Raw genomic sequence first — 18,564 nt, forward strand, 5'->3', positions numbered from 1 at the left:
CTGGGCGCACTGACGTAGAGACGACCCAGACGTGGACTCCTGCGTCCCTGGCTGAGACCCGGACTCTGAAGGCGGCGGGGACCGAGGGGGTGGGGCCTGAGCCGCCCACCTCCGCCGCCCACCACCATCTCAGGAAAGGCTGCTGCTGCTGGCCGCCCGTCCCAGCTGCGCGGTGACACTGGGTCTCCGCCCGGTGCCCCTTCACTTTGGGCCTGACCCCAGGCCCCTGGTGCTTCCCCCCCTCCTCCTGGGGAGGGGGCCCGTGAAGAGCAAATGAGCCAAACGCGACCCCTGGCCTCCGGGAGCCAGAGGAGGGGAGCGGCGGCGGCGGCCCCCAGCCGTCGTCCCTGAGCCAGCCGGTGGGTGGTGGGCTCGCCTGCCTCACCTTCATCTGGGGGTGGCCGGGGGGTGGGGGGGCCCAGACTGTGAATCCTGTGCTCTGCCCGTGACTGCCCCCGTCCTCATCAATCTCATCGCATAGGTTTAGAGAGAGCACGTGTGACCACTGGCATTCATTTTGGGGGGTGGGAGATTCTGGCCGAAGCCGCCCCCAGCCTCAGTCCCCAGGGCCAAGCGCTGGGGGGGGGGGGGCCGGGGCGTCAGGGAGGGGGGTTCTCAGAGGAGGGAGGAGTCTGGGAGTGGGGAGGGTGGCCCAGCCTGTAAAATACTGTATATGCGCTGCTGTAGATACCGGAATGAATTTTCTGTACATGTTTGGTTAATTTTTTTTGTACATGATTTTTGTATGTTTCCTTTTCAATAAAATCAGATTGGAACAGTGGATGGTTTCTGCTCACCTTCCCTGCACGGCTGGGACGTGCAGGCGTGGGACAGGCAGCTGTGGCCATCTTTCCTGCCTCCCCACCCCTTAGGGTGGGGTGCGTGTGGGACTTCCTCCTCACCTTATCTGTACTGATCCGATGCTTGATGGTGGCTGGATGAATGGTGGCCCCTGCTGGGGACCTGTCAGTCGTGACAGCCTCCTGCGGGCACAATGGTGCTGGGGCCTAAGCACTTGGGCCTTTGTCCACTGCTTTCCCAGGGACATCAGCAGGGAGCTGGATCAGAAGTGGAGCAGCCAGGACTTGAACTGGTGCCCATATGGGACGTCAGTTTTAACCTGCTGTGCCACAGCACTGGTCCCCATTAAGATTTTTTTTAAGCAATGTTCTAGGAATTAAAAAATACGTCCTGGAGGCATTTGGTATAGTGGTGAAGACGCCCCTGGTGGGCCGGCGTGGTGGTGTAGTTAGACACTGCTGGCGTCCCAGGCATTCCAGCGCCCTGCTAATGTACCTCACTGGAAGATGGCCAAGTGCTTGGGCCCCTGCTGCCTGGATGGGAGACTGCATGGTCTCAGCTTGACCCGGCCCGGACCTGGCTGTAGTGGCCATTTTGGGAGTGAACCAGCAGATGGAGATCTGTCTCTCCCTCTCTGTTGCTCCACATTTCAAATAAATCTTTTTAAAAACCGCTTGGGAAGGGCCGGCGCCGTGGCTTAACAGGCTAATCCTCCACCTTGCGGCGCCGGCACACCAGGTTCTAGTGCCGGTTGGGGCGCCGGATTCTATCCCGGTTGCCCCTCTTCCAGTCCAGCTCTCTGCTGTGGCCTTCCCGGGCAGTGGAGGATGGCCCAAGTCCTTGGGCCCTGCACCCGCATGGGAGACCAGGAGAAGCACCTGGCTCCTGACTTTGGATCAGCACGATGCGCCGGCCGCAGCGGCCATTGGAGGGTGAACCAACGGCAAAAAGGAAGACCTTTCTCTCTGTCTCTCTCTCACTATCCACTCTGCCTGTCAAAAAAAAAAAAAAAAAAACCGCTTGGGAAGGCCACATCCCATGTTGCAACACCAGGGTTCAAGTCCCAGCTCTGCTCCTAAATCCAGCTTCCTGCTCACACACTTGGCAGGCAGCAGGTGATGGCTCGAGTAGTTGGGTCCCTGCTGCCCATGTGGGAGATCTGGATGGAGCTCCCAACTTCCGGCTTCAGCCTGACTTGGCTCTGGCTATTGCAGGAATTTGGGGGAGTGAAGCAGCAAACAGAACGTCTCTGTGTCTGTCACTCTGCCTTTCAAAAATGTAACATATATATATATATATATATATATATATATATATATATATAAACTTTAGAGGCAGAGGCAGAGAGAGAAGTCTTCCATCTGCTGGTTCACTCCCCAGAAGGCAAAAACAGTTGGGGCTGGGTCAGTCTGAAGCCAGGAGCTTGTTCCAGGTCTCCCACCTGGGTGCAGGGGCTAAAGCAGGTGGGCCGTTTTCCTCTACTTTCCTAGGCACATTGGCAAGGAGCTGGATCAGGAGCAGCTGGGGCTTGAACTGGTGCTCCAATAGGCAATGCCAGCATCACAGGCAGTGGCTTAACCTGCTATATGACACCAGCCCCCTAGTAACTTTTTAAAGGTCATATATATTTCAAAAAAACTGGGGGAACAAATCTTAAAAAAAAAAAAAAAAAAAAAAAAGGGCCGGCGCCGCGGTTCACTTGGCTAATCCTCCGCCTGTGGCGCCGGCACCCCGAGTTCTAGTCCCAGTTGCTCCTCTTCCAGTCTAGCTCTCTGCTGTGGCCCAGGAAGGCAGTGCAGGATGGCACCTGGCTCCTGGCTTCAGATCAGCGCAGTGTGCCGGCTGTAGCGGCCATTTGGGGGGTGAACCAGCAGAAAAAGGAAGACCTTTCTCTTTGTCTCTAACTCTGCCTGTCAAAACAAAACAAAACAACAAAAAAAAAAGGGTCGGCCCTGTGGTATAGTAGATTAAGCATCCGCCTGTGGAACTAACATCCCATATGGGCGCTGGTCAAGTCCCAGCTGTTCCACGTAGGATCCAGCTCTCTGCTGTGGCCTGGGAAAGCAGTGGAGGATGGCCCAAGTGCTTGGACCCCTGCACTGGTGTGGGAGACCTGGCAGAGGCTCCTGGCTTCATATCAGCTCAGCTTTGGCTGTTGTGGCCATTTGGGGAGTGAACCAGCGGATGGAAGACCCTGTCTCTCAAGTAAGTAAAATACCTTTTTTTAAAAATTGCAATTTACCATTTCCAGTGCTTTTCAATCCATCCAGCAATGCCAAGTTTCTCCATATCATTTCCCTTAAGCCCAGAAACTTCCCATTAACATATCTCACAGTGTATCTCTGCTGGAAACAATATCTCTGTGTCTTCAAGCATATTTTCATTGGTTATAGTTTCAAGCCAATGGTTTTCTTCCAGCATCTTCCATTCTTTTTTTTTTTTTTTTTGTATTTTTGACAGGCAGAGTGGACAGTGAGAGAGAGAGACAGAGAGAAAGGTCTTCCTTTGCTGTTGGTTCACCCTCCAATGGCCACCGCGGTAGGCGCGCTGCGGCCGGCGCACCGCGCTGATCCGATGGCAGGAGCCAGGTGCTTATCCTGGTCTCCCATGGGGTGCAGGGCCCAAGGACTTGGGCCATCCTCCACTGCACTCCCGGGCCACAGCAGAGAGCTGGCCTGGAAGAGGGGCAACCGGGACAGAATCCGGTGCCCTGACCGGGACTAGAACCTGGTGTGCCGGCGCCACTAGGCAGAGGATTAGCCTATTGAGCCGCGGCGCCGGCCGCATCTTCCATTCTTTATTTGAAAGGCAGAGTGGAGAGAGAGAAGGGGGCGGGAGAGAAAGATCTTCCAGCAGCTGGCTTACACCCAAATGGCCACAATCACCAGGTGAGAGCCAGGCTGGAGCCGGGGGCCAGGAACTCCATCTGGGTCCTCCACATGTGTGGCAGGGCCCCAAGCATTGGGCCATCTTCCTCTGCTTCCTCAGGTGCATTAGCAGGGAGCTGGACCACAAATGGAGCAGCAGGAACTCGAACCAGCGTTCCTATGGATGCCAGTGTTGCAGGTGGCGGCTTAACCCACTGCACCACCATGCTGACCCTTCTTCTTGCAACTCTTAAGTCTTTTGAAAATCCACCTGCTGGCACAGGCATTTGGCCCAGAAGCTGTTGGTTAAGAGCTGTGCCTGCCACACTGGAGGGCCCGAGTCTAGCAGGTGCTGCCTGCCCTCAGCATGGGGACTGTCCGCTCCGGAGCCACCTCTGCGGGCGTCTGCAGGAGCACTTCTCTGTTACACGCTTCCTGCAGCCTCTGCCTGTGCAACAGAGCCAGACCCACTGCTATGTAGGACAGCCAGAGGCCACTCCCGCCCCCTGCCCCCACCACCCAGGATACGAAGAAAGGCAGAGACCCGAGGGCAACGCCGAGTCCCCGGATGTCGCCTTCACCCTTGCAGACGTGGTGCTCGTTGCTCAGTGAGGCCCTCAGCTACACCACGACTTGCAATGCTGCCACTCCGGGGAAGCCCATCCCAGACCCGGAACCCGAGCCCTGGCTTTGCCTCCCAGCATTCCATCCTGCAGTGCCGGCTCCGGGGAAGGAAATGTTTCAGTTTATGCCTTTTCTTCCCTTCCTAAATGACGTGTATTTTTCTTTAAAATAAATAAATGAATAAATAAAGCCTTCTTTCTTTATCTGGAAAGCACAGTGACTGGGCAGGGCGATCGAGATCTCCCACCTGATGGTTCACTCCCCAGACGCCACAACAGCCGGGGCTCCCAACACAGCTGTAACCTGTTGTGTATTTCTGTCCCCACTGTATCACCTGTATCCAGTATTTCCCCAGACAACAAACGCCAAACAAAATCCCGGAAAACAAAAAAAAAAACCTCCTTGGCACTGCCAGTGCCACCAACAGCCCTGGGGCGGGCGTCACGGGGGAGTGGGCCAAGACGCCCCGCGGAGCACCCGGGCCCCACATCACAGAGCTGGGCCCGGCGCTGGCTGCTCCACTCCCGCGGCAGCTTTCTGCCACCCATGGGGGAGACCTGGTAGGAGTTCTGGGCTGCAGGCTGCAGCCTGGCCCAGCCCCGCTGTTGGAGGCATTTGTGGTGTCATCGGTGGGGAGATCTCTGCTGCTCTGCCTTTCAAATAAACTTTTAATTTTTTTTTAAAAAAAGATTTTATTTACTTGAAAGGCAGTTACAGAGAAGCAGAGGCAGAGAGAGAAAGGTGTCTTCCATCTGCTGGTTCACTCCCCAGATGGCCACAATGGCCAGAGCTGAGCTGATCCAAAGCCAGGAGCCAGGAGCTTCCTCTGGATCTCCCACAAGGGTGCAGGGACCCAAGCACTTGGGCCATCTTCTACTGCTTTCCCAGGCCACAGCAGAGAGCTGGATCGGAAGTGGAGCAGCTGGGTCCCAAACTGGTGCCTACATGGGATACCACCACTGCACGTGGTGGCTTTACCTGCTCTACCACAGCTTGGCCCCATAAATAAGCTTTTTAAAGGATAAACACTGAAAATGCAATGATATTCTCGAAACTTAGCATTTGGTTTTGTGTGCACAAAGGAACACAGCTCCGCGTCCCACAGCTAAGTAGCTATGGCTCAACCATGGGTGTGGAGTTTGGTGCACGGACACAAACTCTCAGCTGTAACAAGAGCAAATTTCAGAAAAATAGTGGGGCCAGTGTTGTGGCATAGCGGGTGAAGCCGCCGTTTGCACTGCTGGCATCCCATATGGGATATCCTGGTTGCTTCTCTCCCAATCCAGCTCTCTGCTGTGGCCTGGGAAAGCAGTAGAAGATGGCCCAAGTGCTTGGGCCCCTGCATCCATGTGGGAGACCCAAAGAAGCTCCTGGCTCCTGGCTTCGGATCGGCTCAGCTCCGGCTGTTGCAGCCATCTGGGGAGTGACCAGTGGATGGAAGACCTCTCTCCCTCTCTAACAGCAGTAAACACTGAGCGAGTCCAGCTCAAACTACAGACTCACTCCATCCCGTTTCATAGCTGGGGCTGCTGAGCCACAGCAAATTCACCTGGGGAGGAGGCTGTTGTGTGTGCAGCCAAGTGGTAGGGGCTGGGTTTGAATGTGCCAGGCCAGAGGGAGTCACTCCATGAGTGGGGGAGGACCCTGGGTGGTGGACACGAAAGTGGACACTGGCAACAGGTCCAGAAAGCAGCTCCGCTTTCTCCAGAATCTTTCTCCATGCTTGGCCGTGCGGTCAGCTGCTCTGACGGCGACATGGCCAGCGCTGACCTGAGGGGCCCCAGGCCGAGGCAGGCAGGAGTCTCAATCCTTGCGCAGGACTCAAGGTCCACGTGCTTTCCGGGCCCAGCTGGGTTTGAATGTTTTCTGCCAATTCCAGGGTCTCACTGATGGGACGTCCACTGGGCGCCCCGTGTGGAAGCTGCCTGGGCCAGTCCGGGGAAGCCCGGGCCACACCGTATTGTGCGAGGCTGCCGCAGGCTGCAGGACAAGGGTTCCGAGGCATAGGCAGGTGGTGCGGGCACCAGAATACGAGCTGCCGCCCTCAGCAACACTCTGCCTTGGCCCTGCATCCGCACGGGGCTCCCGGCAAGCACCCGGTACATCTGCATGCTTCCGCGGTAACTCAGAAAATGCAAGAAGTCAGCAAAGGAAGCCACGGAACACAGGGCTGTGATGGGGCTGAGAACTGCTCACTGTGCTGGAGTTCTTTTTACCTTTGTGTCACCTTCGAAAGAATCTGTTTAAAGTTGCCTGTTTTAAATTTGTGATGAACTGTATTGCCAGGGCAACCCTATTCCCCTTGAATGTTCTGAGGTTGCCACAGCCTCAACATGTCCAACACCGCAACACAGCCCGCCCCACACAGCACACACAGAAGTGCGGCGGGGGCACAGGGGCTGGGGCGGCCCGGTTCTCCCCTCAAGGTCCTCACCTCCAGGGGCTAGCCAGGGTGCAGCGCCCTGAGACGCCCGTCTGCGACAGTGCAGACTGTAGTGCGGGGCTGGCAGATCCCAGCACCACTCCCCACCCTGAGATCCCTGGGGTCTCCTGGGGTGAGTCGATCTCCGCCATCAGACAGAGAGAAAAAGTTGGAGACGCTTCAGATCAGGGTCGGTCAACTGGTCCACGCAGACCCACCTGCGCCCCCTGGTGACCGGAGCCCTACATTGCAAAGGTAAGGGTATGATGAGCTCAAAATTTCAAAGACCATGCAAGATCTCCGCGGCAATAAAACTGCGGACCCTGGCGCCACGGCCTGCACCTACGGTGCCAGCAGGGGAGCCCTCCAGGAAGGACCGGGCCCCTCCACTGGAGACCAGTGCTCCCCACTGACTGCGGCAGGATGGGAGAGGGCGGATTTATTCCGAGCTTGCTCCGTGTTACTCGGAGAGGACAAAGGGTGGGGGGACGGCGGCTCCAGGGAAAGCTCTGCGCTCTGGCCGCGCTCCTGAGGGGTCAGTCACCCCTCCTCCGCTGGGCGCCTGCCAGGGACTACACAGCTGGCGGCCGCTGAACACTGCCGCTGTAGTAACCATTTAGCTGGATTCTTCACACAACAGGCACCAGCAACCTGGACACACCACAGGAGCTGGGCAGGACGGTGGGGAGGCCCCGAGAGAGCTCCGAGCGGACTTCCGCCAGGACTCAACAGGCCCCTGGTCACCCCGTCAGAAGTCGCCAAAGAGGATGAAAAACAAGCAAATCCTGAAGCAAACAACTTTATTCCCATTATTCCTTTTTAAACACACAAGGAAAATACAGCAAACATGTAAAATACAAACAGCTGTGGTTCAGGGACACAGAGGGGCTGCCCAGGGCCTCACAGGCACCCGGCCCCACCAACCCAGCCCCGAGGCCCCAGGGCACGACCCGGGATCTGCCCTCTCAAAGCAGCCTCTGCCACTAATACGCAGCTGGGTGACATTTCCTGGCTTCCACGACCCAGGCTGGAACTTGACTAAGCCTAAACTAAAATGAAGAGCCACCTGTTGTTTTCCAGGATCTCAAACTCTGGAGACCCACGCGGCCCGTCGCGCGGCCCCTCCCTCCAGGCACCCGAGGAGCTGCGGCCCTGAGCCTCGCCCCCACCTGGAGTTCCTCCCTGCCCCATGTCGGGCAGGCAGCAGGTCCAGGGGGGCAAGAGGGGCCTAAGCGATGGGACGGGAGGGCTGCAGGGCTGCTGCCGCGGAGACAGCCCAGGACGCAGGCGGCTGGCGGCGTAGGGGCAGCGGCACATCCGCACAGCCCGCGCCAGAGCCTTCACTTCCGGGGAGAAGGGCGCGGTCAAGCCTCGGGCTCACTTGGGGCCAAGGCACTCGACGATGCCATTCCCCTTCATGCCATCGAAAAAGAAGAAGTTGTTGTGAGGAGGGTCTCTCTGCGACAGGGCCTGGGGGAAAACCAAGACGGGGTCAGCGCGTGGCTTCGGTCTGCACGGCCTTTCACCTCTCTGAACAACGAACGCATTACATGGGGCCGCCGCTGCGGAGGAAGGCGGGATTCACCTCAACCCGTCGGGCATCACCCTCGGCACCTGCGGGGACACAGTCATGGACACAGGCTGCTGCCCACGGACAGGCAAGGCCTGTGAGGTGTCATGCAGCCATGGAAACAGCGGTGCTCTCAGGGAGTCACCAGGACAGCGCACTCCTCACGACAGGAATCACGCCGGGTCAGGTGTGCACCCCTGGTTCCTCAGCAGAGTGTTCAAAGGTGTCCGTGAGGGGCCGCCGTCCTGTATGGGCACTGGTTCCGGACCCTGCTGCTCCACTTCCAATCTGGCTCTCTGCCTCGGCCTGGGACAGCAGTACAAGATGGCCCAAGTCCTTGGGCCCCTGCACCTGCGTGGGAAACCCAGAGGAGGCTCCTGACTTCGGATCGGCGCAGCTCCGGCAGTTGCAGCCAATTGGGCAGTGAACCATTGGATGGAGGAATTCTCTCTCTCTCTGCCTCTCCTCTCTGTGTAACTCTTTCTTTCTTTTTTAAATTTATTTGACAGGCAGAGTTATAGACAGAGAAAGAGACAGAGAGAAAGGTCTTCCTTCCGTTGGTTCACCATCCAAATGGCCGCCACTGCCGGTGCTGCACCAATCCGAAGCCAGGAGCCAGGTGCTTCCTCCTGGTCTCCCATGCGGGTGTGGGGCCCAGCACTTGGGCCATCCTCCACTGCCTTCCTGGGCCACAGCAGAGAGCTGGACTGGAAGAGGAGCAACCGGGACTAGAACCCAGTGCCCATATGGGATGCTGGCGCCGCAGGCAGAGGACTAACCGAGTGAGCCACAGCACCGGACCCTCTGACTTTCAAATACATAAATAAATCTTAAAAAAAAAAAAAAAAAGGCCAGTGCTGCGGCTCACTTGGCTCATCTGCCTGCAGCGCTGGCAGCCTGGGTTCTAGTCCTGATTGGGATGCCAGATTCTGTCCCGGTTGCTCAGTCCTGTCCCCATCACGGGCCGGCCCATCGTGCAAGCAGCACTCACTGAGCACCCACTCTGGGCCAGGTGTGGGGCTGCACCGAGGGGTTCTGGGAAGGGCCCCGCCCACAAGCAGCTTCCCTTGGGCTAGCTGCTCTGAGGTCTGGCAATCAGGCCTGGCATGTGGCCAGGGAGCAGAGCCCAGGTCCAGGAGAGGAGGCCTGCCACGAACATCGCGGCCCACGGGCAGAGGCACAGGAGGCCTGACGCCAGGGGGCCGTGTCGAGAAGGATGGAAGTCAGAGATGATCCTGGCATCGCCCCGTACCCCGCTGCCGGCTGCGGCGGGGACGTCCACAGGGTGAACGCGGGGCCAAGGTGAAGAGCTTCCCAAGCCAGATGGGGCAGGAGGAGATTCCAAACACACCCACCCTGAGAATGCGGAGACTCTGGCTATCTGGGTAAACAGAAACAAGAGGCTGGTCGACAGCTGTCCCGGCGGGCAGCGAGGAGGGGGCAGCACTCGGACCCGGGTGCGGAGAGGCCACAGCGAACAATGGGGTCAAGGCCACCTGTCCCAACCTGCCCTCTCCATCCCACACGCAGAGCCGAGGAGCAGCTTCAACTGGACACACAGAAGTGAGGCTGAGGGGCAGGGACGGGGCCCTGGCTCCACACCAGGCCTCTGGGCAGCAGTGCCACTGAGGGGCACAGCGTCAGAAGGCCGATGGCTTGGGCTCCTGTGGGCTGGAGGAGCGCTTCCAGGTCCCCCTCCACACTCGGGGCTCCCCACAGCTCCTCCCTCCCCGTGGAGCTGCGAGAAAATGAACCGACCCATGTGAAGAACACGTTCTTGGTGCGGGACACAGTGGGCCTACAGTAAATGCCACCTTCTTCCCGGTGGCCACGTCGGTCCAGGCTACGAGACCTGCACACCACCCCCACCCCCACCCTGTGTCCTGCAGAGTCTGCCACGGGCAGCCACTCCCAGCTGAGGCCTGCAGAGCACACCGGGCTGGGCAGTGTGAGCGGGGCAGGGACGGCGCCGCGCACTTGTCTTCCCCTCACCGTCCTTCCTCAGTGCCCACGTCATGGACGCAGGCTAGACCCGAGCACAGAACAATCTGGCTCAGGCAGAAGGATCGGGGAAGAAGAGGGGGAAAGGAGCCTTAGGAAGACAGTGAGACGATGAACGTGAGTCACACATCCTGCGAGCAAACGTACAGAGCCCAAGACAGATGGTGAGAGCTGGGCCTCTGCCAGACGTGGACACGGGCCAGCCCCGACTCCACCCCAGGAGGAAAAGGGCAAATGCTTACTGCACGTCCCCTACAAAGCAAACTGAACACCTCGGGGTCCCCACAGAAAGTAAACACACCCATGGCTGTGCTACAGTTAACAGCCCAAGTGCTCTGTAAGAGACTCAGAAGGTGGTGCTTCCGGTCAGGGGACGTGTGAGGACAACCGTGGTCACGGGGCTTCCTGCACAGAGCCTGGGGGCTCCACGGCCATCGCTCCTCCTCCTCCTCCTCCAACATCCATGGTGTGTGGGTTACACAGAGAGGGCTCTGGAGCCATGTGATGGAGGCAAAGCGGTCAAGAACACAGGCTCTGTAGTTCTCAGCATCCCCCCCTTACAGGGGGACCGCGAGCAGCAGAAGTGCTGGCTAGAATCCTAAGCGCCAGACAGCAAACAGGTATCGTCAGGGGACAGGAGGGGGCACCTTAAATCACCACGTCCTGCTCAAGGCTCAGCCAGGAGCAGGACTGCGGGCTAACTTGTGTTCTGGCCGTGTGGCTGGGGCACACAAGGACGAGGGGGTCACAGAAGGCAGGCTGGGGTCTCTCCGCCGTCAGGCACCGAGGGCCAACTCTCCTCTGCTCCCCAGTGACTTTTACCTTCACAATTTCCTGTGCCAAGATCCCGCCAACCACCGCGCACACCGGGGCCATCTCGGAGAAGCAGTACCTACGAGACGAGACGGGACAAGCAAAACAAACACTGAGATGACCTTGAGATGACCTCTGGAAGGATTAAAACCTCTCCTGATTCGGACAGCAATGCCAGTGCTGGCTTCTAGCAGGGACAATGAATTCTGACCGGGGGGCGGCCACACATGGTGGCAAAGATCTCGGAACTCTGGCCAGAAGGAGCTCTTCAACACTTCATTATTTTTTAATTGAAGGAAAGACTATCTGTGCTTCCTAAAAATAAGGCCGTACAGAACATCAGACATTTCAGTGCCCGGTCACATTCTCCCAGTTCTCCTCTTACCCAGATGGGCGGTGGGTCCTGCACGCTCTCCCAGACACACGTCAGGGAGCAGGCCTGTGTTAACACGTAGGAGCCACGGGAAATCTGCCGCCTGCAACTGAAGCTCGGGGCGGAAGCTGTCCTCACGGCACACACGGAAACGATGGGGCAGCCGCGGCACAGACGTCAGTGGATACTGTCACCACCCAATCACCCACATGGACAGCAGAACACTGCCACCGAGGCGAGAGAGGAAGCGTGTTCTGCCAGCTGCCACCCCAGAACACAAAGGCATCTACGAACTGAGCAGACTGGAAGCCGGAGAAGGGAGGGGAGCGCCCTCAGTAACCTACCACCAGGGCGCCACCCCCGAACTCCCCAGGGTGGGCACACCCTTCTAGATGCATTTTTTTTTTTTTTTTAAAGATTCACCAATTTATTTGGAAGACAGAGAGAGTGAAGACAACCAGGAACTGCACCCGGGTCTCCCACACGGGTGACAGGGGCCAGCTTCCACTGCCGTCCCAGGCACATTAGCAGGGAGGGAGCTGGATCAGAAGAGGAGTGGCAGGGCCTTGAACTGGCATTCATGGGGATGCTGGCCTCGCAGGCGGTGGCTTAACCCACTGCCCCAAAACCCCAACCCCGCTTCACACATATTTCTAATCACTTCCTGAAGAGGTTGTATCTTTGTCCTTCCAAAAGACGTGCTCCCGAGTAGAAAGCGGGCAGGGCAGGGATCCAGGCCCTCTGTTGTGGCACGTGCACGTCCGGAGTGGCCACCTCAACCACGATGCCGAGTGCTGCACCCTTTTCAAGTCTTTCTTGCTAACAGTGAATTGTGGAACTGTGGGTAAGCTGCCTCTTGGGGTGCCTGCTTCCCACACCAAAGTGCTGGTTTGAGTCCCAGTTACTCAGCGCCAATCCAGCTACCTCCCTCTGCACCTGGGAAGGCAGTAGATGATGGCTCAAGGACTTGAGTCCCTACCACCCATGCGGGGCCTGGATGGAGGGAGTTCTGGGCTCCCAACTTTGGCCAGGCCCAGCCCTGGCTGTGGTGAGCCTTTGGCTATCAGAGTACAGACAGTTCAATACTTAAAAGGGGAAAAAATGGGCCAGGGTTGTGCAGCAGCTGGTTAAGGCGCTGCCTGCAACACCAGCATCCAACATGAGTGCTAGTTCAAGTCCCAGAAGCTTCACTTCCTACCCAGCTCCCTGCTAATGCGCCTGGGAAGGCAGCGGGAGATGGGCCAAGTGCTTGGCACCCCAACACCTATGTGGGAGACCCGGATGGAGATCCTGGGTCCTGGCTTCAACCTGACCCCATCCTGGCCGTTACAGACATTTGAGGAGTAAGACCTGGATTGAGTTTCTGAGCAGATGGAAAGCTCTTCCCCTCAACCCCCCATGCCCTGCTCTCTGTAACTCTTTCAAATAAATCAATCTTTCTTTTTTCAAGTAAGTAAACAGACAAGTTTGTGGGGTTGGATTCTGTTGTGTGAGCAGTCACAGGGTGGTGAATGGCTCTTGCTTTTATACTTCCTGGAAATGGGCATCTGTCACTCATAAAAGCAATAAAGAGAAGCAATAAAGCTTCCTGAAAGGCGAACAGCAAGCACGGGGGGCCCGAGCGCTCGCAGGCAGATGAAGGCGAGCACGGCTTGTGCACGGCCTTCCCGCTCAGCTGCAGCGGCGGGTGATGGGTGCGGGCAGCTCAGCTGCGAGGCGGCGGCTCACGGCCTCGCTGGCATCCCGACCCCTCTCAGCCATTGTGCCGCCTGTCCACAGACAGACGTCAAGAGGCCATCAAACACCTCTTACTTAGAAGGCAATAGAGCAGGAACACCTGAGTACACGGGACCAGACGTGGAGAAACACTCTCCACACGGACAGGGCAGGCAAGGAAAACGCTCTGGAGAGAAAGCCAGCAGTAGCAGAGTAGGCTGCGGCTCGCTGTTTCTGGCCAGCAGGGTCTTGAACTCTGCTGGTTGGCGATGCACGGCCAACAATGCATCACTCTTAAATGCCCACATCCGGTCCTCAGCTGACCTGCACAGCTGGGTGCTCAGCGGCCAGCCTGGCTGGGTCTGTCAGAACAAAGCCTGCAGAACCTGGTTCTTCCTTCTTTCCACTGTGGGGCAAGGAGCAGGCCACGCGTGGTTCTTGCACACCGGGCCTTCCTCCAGGAGTGTCCGCTGAGTGAGTGTGACTCCGACCGCAGCCACGCCTGCAGGGTCACCTACTGCTGGCGCTCAAGAACGATGCTTACTTTCCAACGAAGGCTTCTTGGTCCAGGGCTCTACAAGTGGCCCAATGACCAGTGCTGGCCTGAAATGGGGTGGGTCTGCTAGGGTCTGAATGAGCTTCTCAGCCAGAAGCGGAAGAAGAATAAGGGAGGCAGATGCTGCGCTGGACTGGATTATACTACTGCCTATGAAGCCGGCATCCCACATCAGGGCACTGGTTTGAGTCCTGGCTACTCTGCTGCCCACTGATGCACTTGGGGAGGCAGAAGATGCCCAAGTGCTTGGGCCCCTGCCACCCATGCTGAAGACCTGGATGGAGCTCCTGGCTCCTGGCTTCAGCCCGGCCCTGACCTGGCTGTTGCAGCCATTTGGGGAGTGAATCAGTGGGTGGAGCATCTCTCTCTGCCATTCTGCCTCGTAAGTTGGTCAGCCAACCAGTCAGCACATGAATAAATCAATCTTAAAAAAAAAAAAAAAAAAGTGGTCGGCGCCGTGGCTCAACAGGCTAATCCTCAGCCTTGCGGCGCCGGCACACTGGGTTCTAGTCCCGGTCGGGGCGCCAGATTCTGTCCCGGTTGCCCCTCTTCCAGGCCAGCTCTCTGCTGTGGCCAGGGAGTGCAGATGGAGGATGGCCCAAGTGCTTGGGCCCTGCACCCCATGGGAGAACAGGATAAGCACCTGGCTCCTGCCATTGGATCAGCGCGGTGCGCCGGCCGCAGCATGCCAGCTGCAGCGGCCATTGGAGGATGAACCAACGGCAAAAGAAAGACCTTTCTCTCTGTCTCTCTCACTGTCCACTCTGTCTGTCAAAAAAAAAAAAAAAAAAAAAAGAGAGACTGAGATAGACTTTACTGTGGAAAAGCAACCCAGGAAGTGTGCTGTTGCCAGAGACTAGCTGCGAGGTGAGACCTAGGGTAGCCTCTTGGTTGGCTACTTACTCAGCCTTGGGCCTGTTTCTTCATTTAAACAGTAACATACAATTCAAGGACTTTTCCTACAATGAGTGCAGCTGTTGCAGGTAAAGTATAGGAAGTCTGTGATGCTACTGATATTATACAACCCCAGAGCATATTAGCCTTTCACCTATGACAATGAGTTGTTGCTGGCCGGCGCCGTGGCTCACTAGGCTAATCTTCCGCCTGCAGCACCGGCACCCTGGGTTCTAGTCCCGGTTGTTCCCTCTTCCAGTCCAGCTCTCTGCTATGGCCCGGGAAGGCAGTGGAGGATGCCCCAAGTGCTTGGGCCCTGCACCCACATGGGAGACCAGGCTCCTGGCTTCAGATTGGCACAGCGCGCCGGGCACAGCGCACTGGCTGTAGCGGCCATTTGGGGGGTAAACCAATGGAAGGAAGACCTTTTGCTCTGTCTCACTCTCACTGTCTAACTCTGACTGTCAAAAAAAAAAATATATATGGAACTGGAATATGGAAGACCTCTCTCTCTCCGACTCTCCCTCTCACTTTCTTTCTAACTCTGCCTTTCAAATAAACAAATAAATCTTAACAAAAACAAAAACTTAAAGCAGCCAGTGCTGTGGTGCAGCGGGTAAAGCGGCTGCCTGCAGTGCTGGCATTTCATATGACGCCAGTTTGAGTCCAGGCTACTCCACTTCCGATCCAGCTCTGTGCTGTGGCCTGGGAAAGCAGTGGAAGATGGCCCAAGCCCTTGGGCCCCTGCACCCATGTGGGAGACCCGAAGAAGTTCCTGGCTCCTGGCTTTGGATCGGCTCAGCTCTGGTCATTGCGGACACTTGGGGAGTGAACCAGCGAAAGGAAGACCCCTCTGTCTCTCTCTGCCTCTGCCTCTCAAATAAATAAATAAATAAATAAATAAATAGTTTTTTTTAAAAGAGCTGTTACGAGGATTAAGAAACCACACATGTACAAAAGACCTTCAAAAAGTTCAAGGAAAAATGTATATTATGAAAAAATTATTCAGGATTTCAAAATTTTCTGCACCCAAACAAACTTATCCTTTAATCCCATCTTCCATTTAGTTGTTAGAAGTACTCTTGTGGCCGGCGCCGCTGCTCAGTAGGCTAATCCTCAGCCTTGCGGCGCCGGCACACCGGGTTCTAGTCCCGGTCGGGGCACCGATCCTGTCCCGGTTGCCCCTCTTCCAGGCCAGCTCTCTGCTGTGGCCAGGGAGTGCAGTGGAGGATGGCCCAAGTGCTTGGGCCCTGCACCCCATGGGAGACCAGGAGAAGCACCTGGCTCCAGCGCACCAACCGCGGCGGCCATTGGAGGGTGAACCAACGGCAAAAGGAAGACTTTTCTCTCTGTCTCCCTAAACTGTCCACTCTGCCTGTCAAAAAAAAAAAAAAAAGAAGTACTCTTGTATATAACACAATTAGCCCTGAGGGCGAATGCTTGGCTCAGTGGGTTAACTGCCACTGGAGACGACTGCCCACATCCAGTCGCAGAGGGCCTGGGTTCAAGCCCTAACTCTCCTCTCCACTGCAGCGTCCTGCTCACGTGCACCCGGGAGGCAGCAGGTGGCAGCTCCAGTGCTGGGGTCCTTGACATCCACATGGGAGATCCAGGCTGAGTTCTAGACTCTTGGCCCAGTTCTGGATGAGCCAGGCATCTGGGGAATGAATCACGGAATGAAGGAGCCCTGCCTCTCTGCGTTTCAAATAAAACAATAAAAAAAAAAAAAAAAAAAAGCGAATGCCCCCTCCCAGCCAATGACTGATTCCTAACAGCTGCTCTAATGTGGCAGGGTAGAGCTGAGGGGAGGGATGGGGAGTGAGCAGAGGAGCCCAGGCCACAGGGAGGGGGGAAGGGGGCTCCCGACCTCCTCACACCTGGTCTTCTGCAGTCAAATCCTAAGCCTGACCAAGGATGACCAAAGAATGTCCGTGGCCTTAGGTGGAGGCATTTTAGTGTTCCAGACGGGGAGGATGCTGGGAGTATGATGTGCTTGCTGTTCAGGGGACAAACTGACAGGCTCTCCCTGGAGGGTGAAGCAGCAGAACGACGCAACAGAAACTACATCCTTTGGGCCCAGCAGCTCTCTACGAATTTAACCCGCATTTGCTCCCACACACGTGACAAGGTCAGGCACCACAGCACTGGGCGCAATCCGAGTGAACAGGTGTCTGCCTCACATACAGAAGTACTACCCAGCTGTGTGCCTTCGAGAGAGACAGACAACTATGCCCTCTGCAAGCATCCCCCAAGGATCGTGAGAACACGCAGTCAGAACAGCACCTACACATCTTCCATGGCCTGGAATTTTGAACCTCATGAATAAAAATACAGTTCCGAGAAACTGGACGTGGCAGCTGGCAGAATGCAGCAAATGGGGTTCTCCCCAGGGCCTGGTCTCAGTGAAGGCAAACAGTGAGAGCAGACGCTCGCCCACCAGGGAGCCCCACCTGACGAAGTCGTCAGGCAGCAGGTCAGCACTGACGCCCAGCGAGTCCAGCACGTCGTTTCGGATCTGCAGCAACAGCTCAGCATCTTCCCCGCACGTGGCAGAGCCAGGGTCTCTTCCTTTATCCGTGCGGAATTTCAGGAGCACTGCGCAAGGGGAAGAGAAGGTGCGTTATAAAGTAGTCTTTTGTATAATGACTGTTGTAAAGCTGTCACTCTGCAGAAGCACATTCATTAAAATAAAACGCCACGTGAAATACCATTTCATTTATCCAACACACACACCGGGAAGCACACTAGTAACTACAAAAGCAACTAAACTTCCTGTGGGAAGTGCTACCGGAGTATAAGGGGCACCTGACGCCCTGGCCGGAGGAGGCAGCCACGGAGTCGGGGTGAGTGCGAGTTTGTAGGGGAGAGGGCAGCGGAGGCGTCCTGCAGACGGGCAAGGCTTGCCACCAGCCAGGCCAGAGGTCAGACGCGGGAGGCACACATTCCAGGCAGCGGTTCAAAGGGCTGCTTCAGCCAGAAGGGCAGGCCAAATACCAAGACCCGTCAGACAGGCGGTCACTACAAACAAAACCTCCCTCAACTCCGTACTATGTCAACTTCCAGGAACGGCATGTTTCATTTTGGTTGTGATCCGGAAGCCAGGTTCGGGTGATGGCTGCAAATTAGAGCTACTGTGCAACGAGACCCCAGCAAGGTGAGAATTTTTAGCCTAAACACAGAGACGGGGACATTCTGATCAGAACAGAGCACCATCTGCGGCCAGTGCGCTTTGTCCACAAGGTCACCTGTGCATTAGGTGGGTGGGCATTCTTACATTCTTGGTCTCTGCGTGCTCTCCCAAGGCAGGGGCACAGCTGGCCTGCAGTGTCTCTTAGGGCAGCACTCCGTCTCCCCCAGCACACGGCTGCATCACAGCAGGAGGAGGGACATGGGGAGCAGCTTCTACGCCAAGCCCTGATGCCGGAGACTGCACTTTGCAGCCAGAGGGGGCTTTACTGTTCACAAAGCACTTTCATCTTAAGTCTCATCAATATCTAACTTAAAGAGCAAACTTATGGGGTCGATGTTGTGGCATCCCATACAGGTGTCAGTTCATGTCCCTGCTAATGTGCTCAGAAAAGCAGCAGAGGATGGCCCAAGGGCTTGCGCCCCTGCACCCAAGTGGGAGACCCAGAAGAAACTCCTGGCTTTGGCTCAGCCACGCACTGGCCCCAGCTGAAAACCTCACTCCCTGTTTCTCCCTCTCTATATATTCTGCCATCTTTCAAAATAAACACAGTAAATCTTTAAAAGACAACTTGGATGCGGGCTCGCAGGGCTCTGCCACCACTAGAATGCAACGCCTAACTCTGCAGATGTGCTCCTGGCATAAACAAAAGCCATCAAGTAACCCTGCAGAAAGGAGGGACATTGCTCCCTGCGGGAATCGAGCTCCGTCCCCAACACTGCTCCCAACAGCACAGACAT

The 18,564-nt window shown here is 56.6% G+C and overlaps 1 protein-coding gene across 2 annotated transcripts in view; it reads right to left on the reverse strand.

Moving 5' to 3' along the window:
* Nucleotides 1–7,502: 7,502 nt before the first annotated feature.
* The window catches only part of SAE1 (SUMO1 activating enzyme subunit 1), a 60,110-nt gene continuing 49,048 nt past the window's right edge, over nucleotides 7,503–18,564 (reverse strand). Inside the window, exons 7-9 of one of the 2 annotated variants that reach the window (XM_062176249.1) lie at nucleotides 17,088–17,232; nucleotides 11,108–11,177; nucleotides 7,503–8,184 (exon numbers count right to left, since the gene is read on the reverse strand). In XM_062176249.1, coding sequence (XP_062032233.1) covers nucleotides 8,092–8,184; nucleotides 11,108–11,177; nucleotides 17,088–17,232 — 308 coding nt within the window. In that variant the 3' untranslated portion in view covers nucleotides 7,503–8,091. Of the gene's footprint in view, nucleotides 8,185–11,107; nucleotides 11,178–17,087; nucleotides 17,233–18,564 lie in introns of those variants that run through there. The other variant, XM_062176250.1, reaches the window with a different exon arrangement.

Source organism: Lepus europaeus, chromosome 19 (assembly GCF_033115175.1).
Source record: "Lepus europaeus isolate LE1 chromosome 19, mLepTim1.pri, whole genome shotgun sequence".
In the NCBI taxonomy this organism is placed as follows: Eukaryota; Metazoa; Chordata; class Mammalia; order Lagomorpha; family Leporidae; genus Lepus; species Lepus europaeus.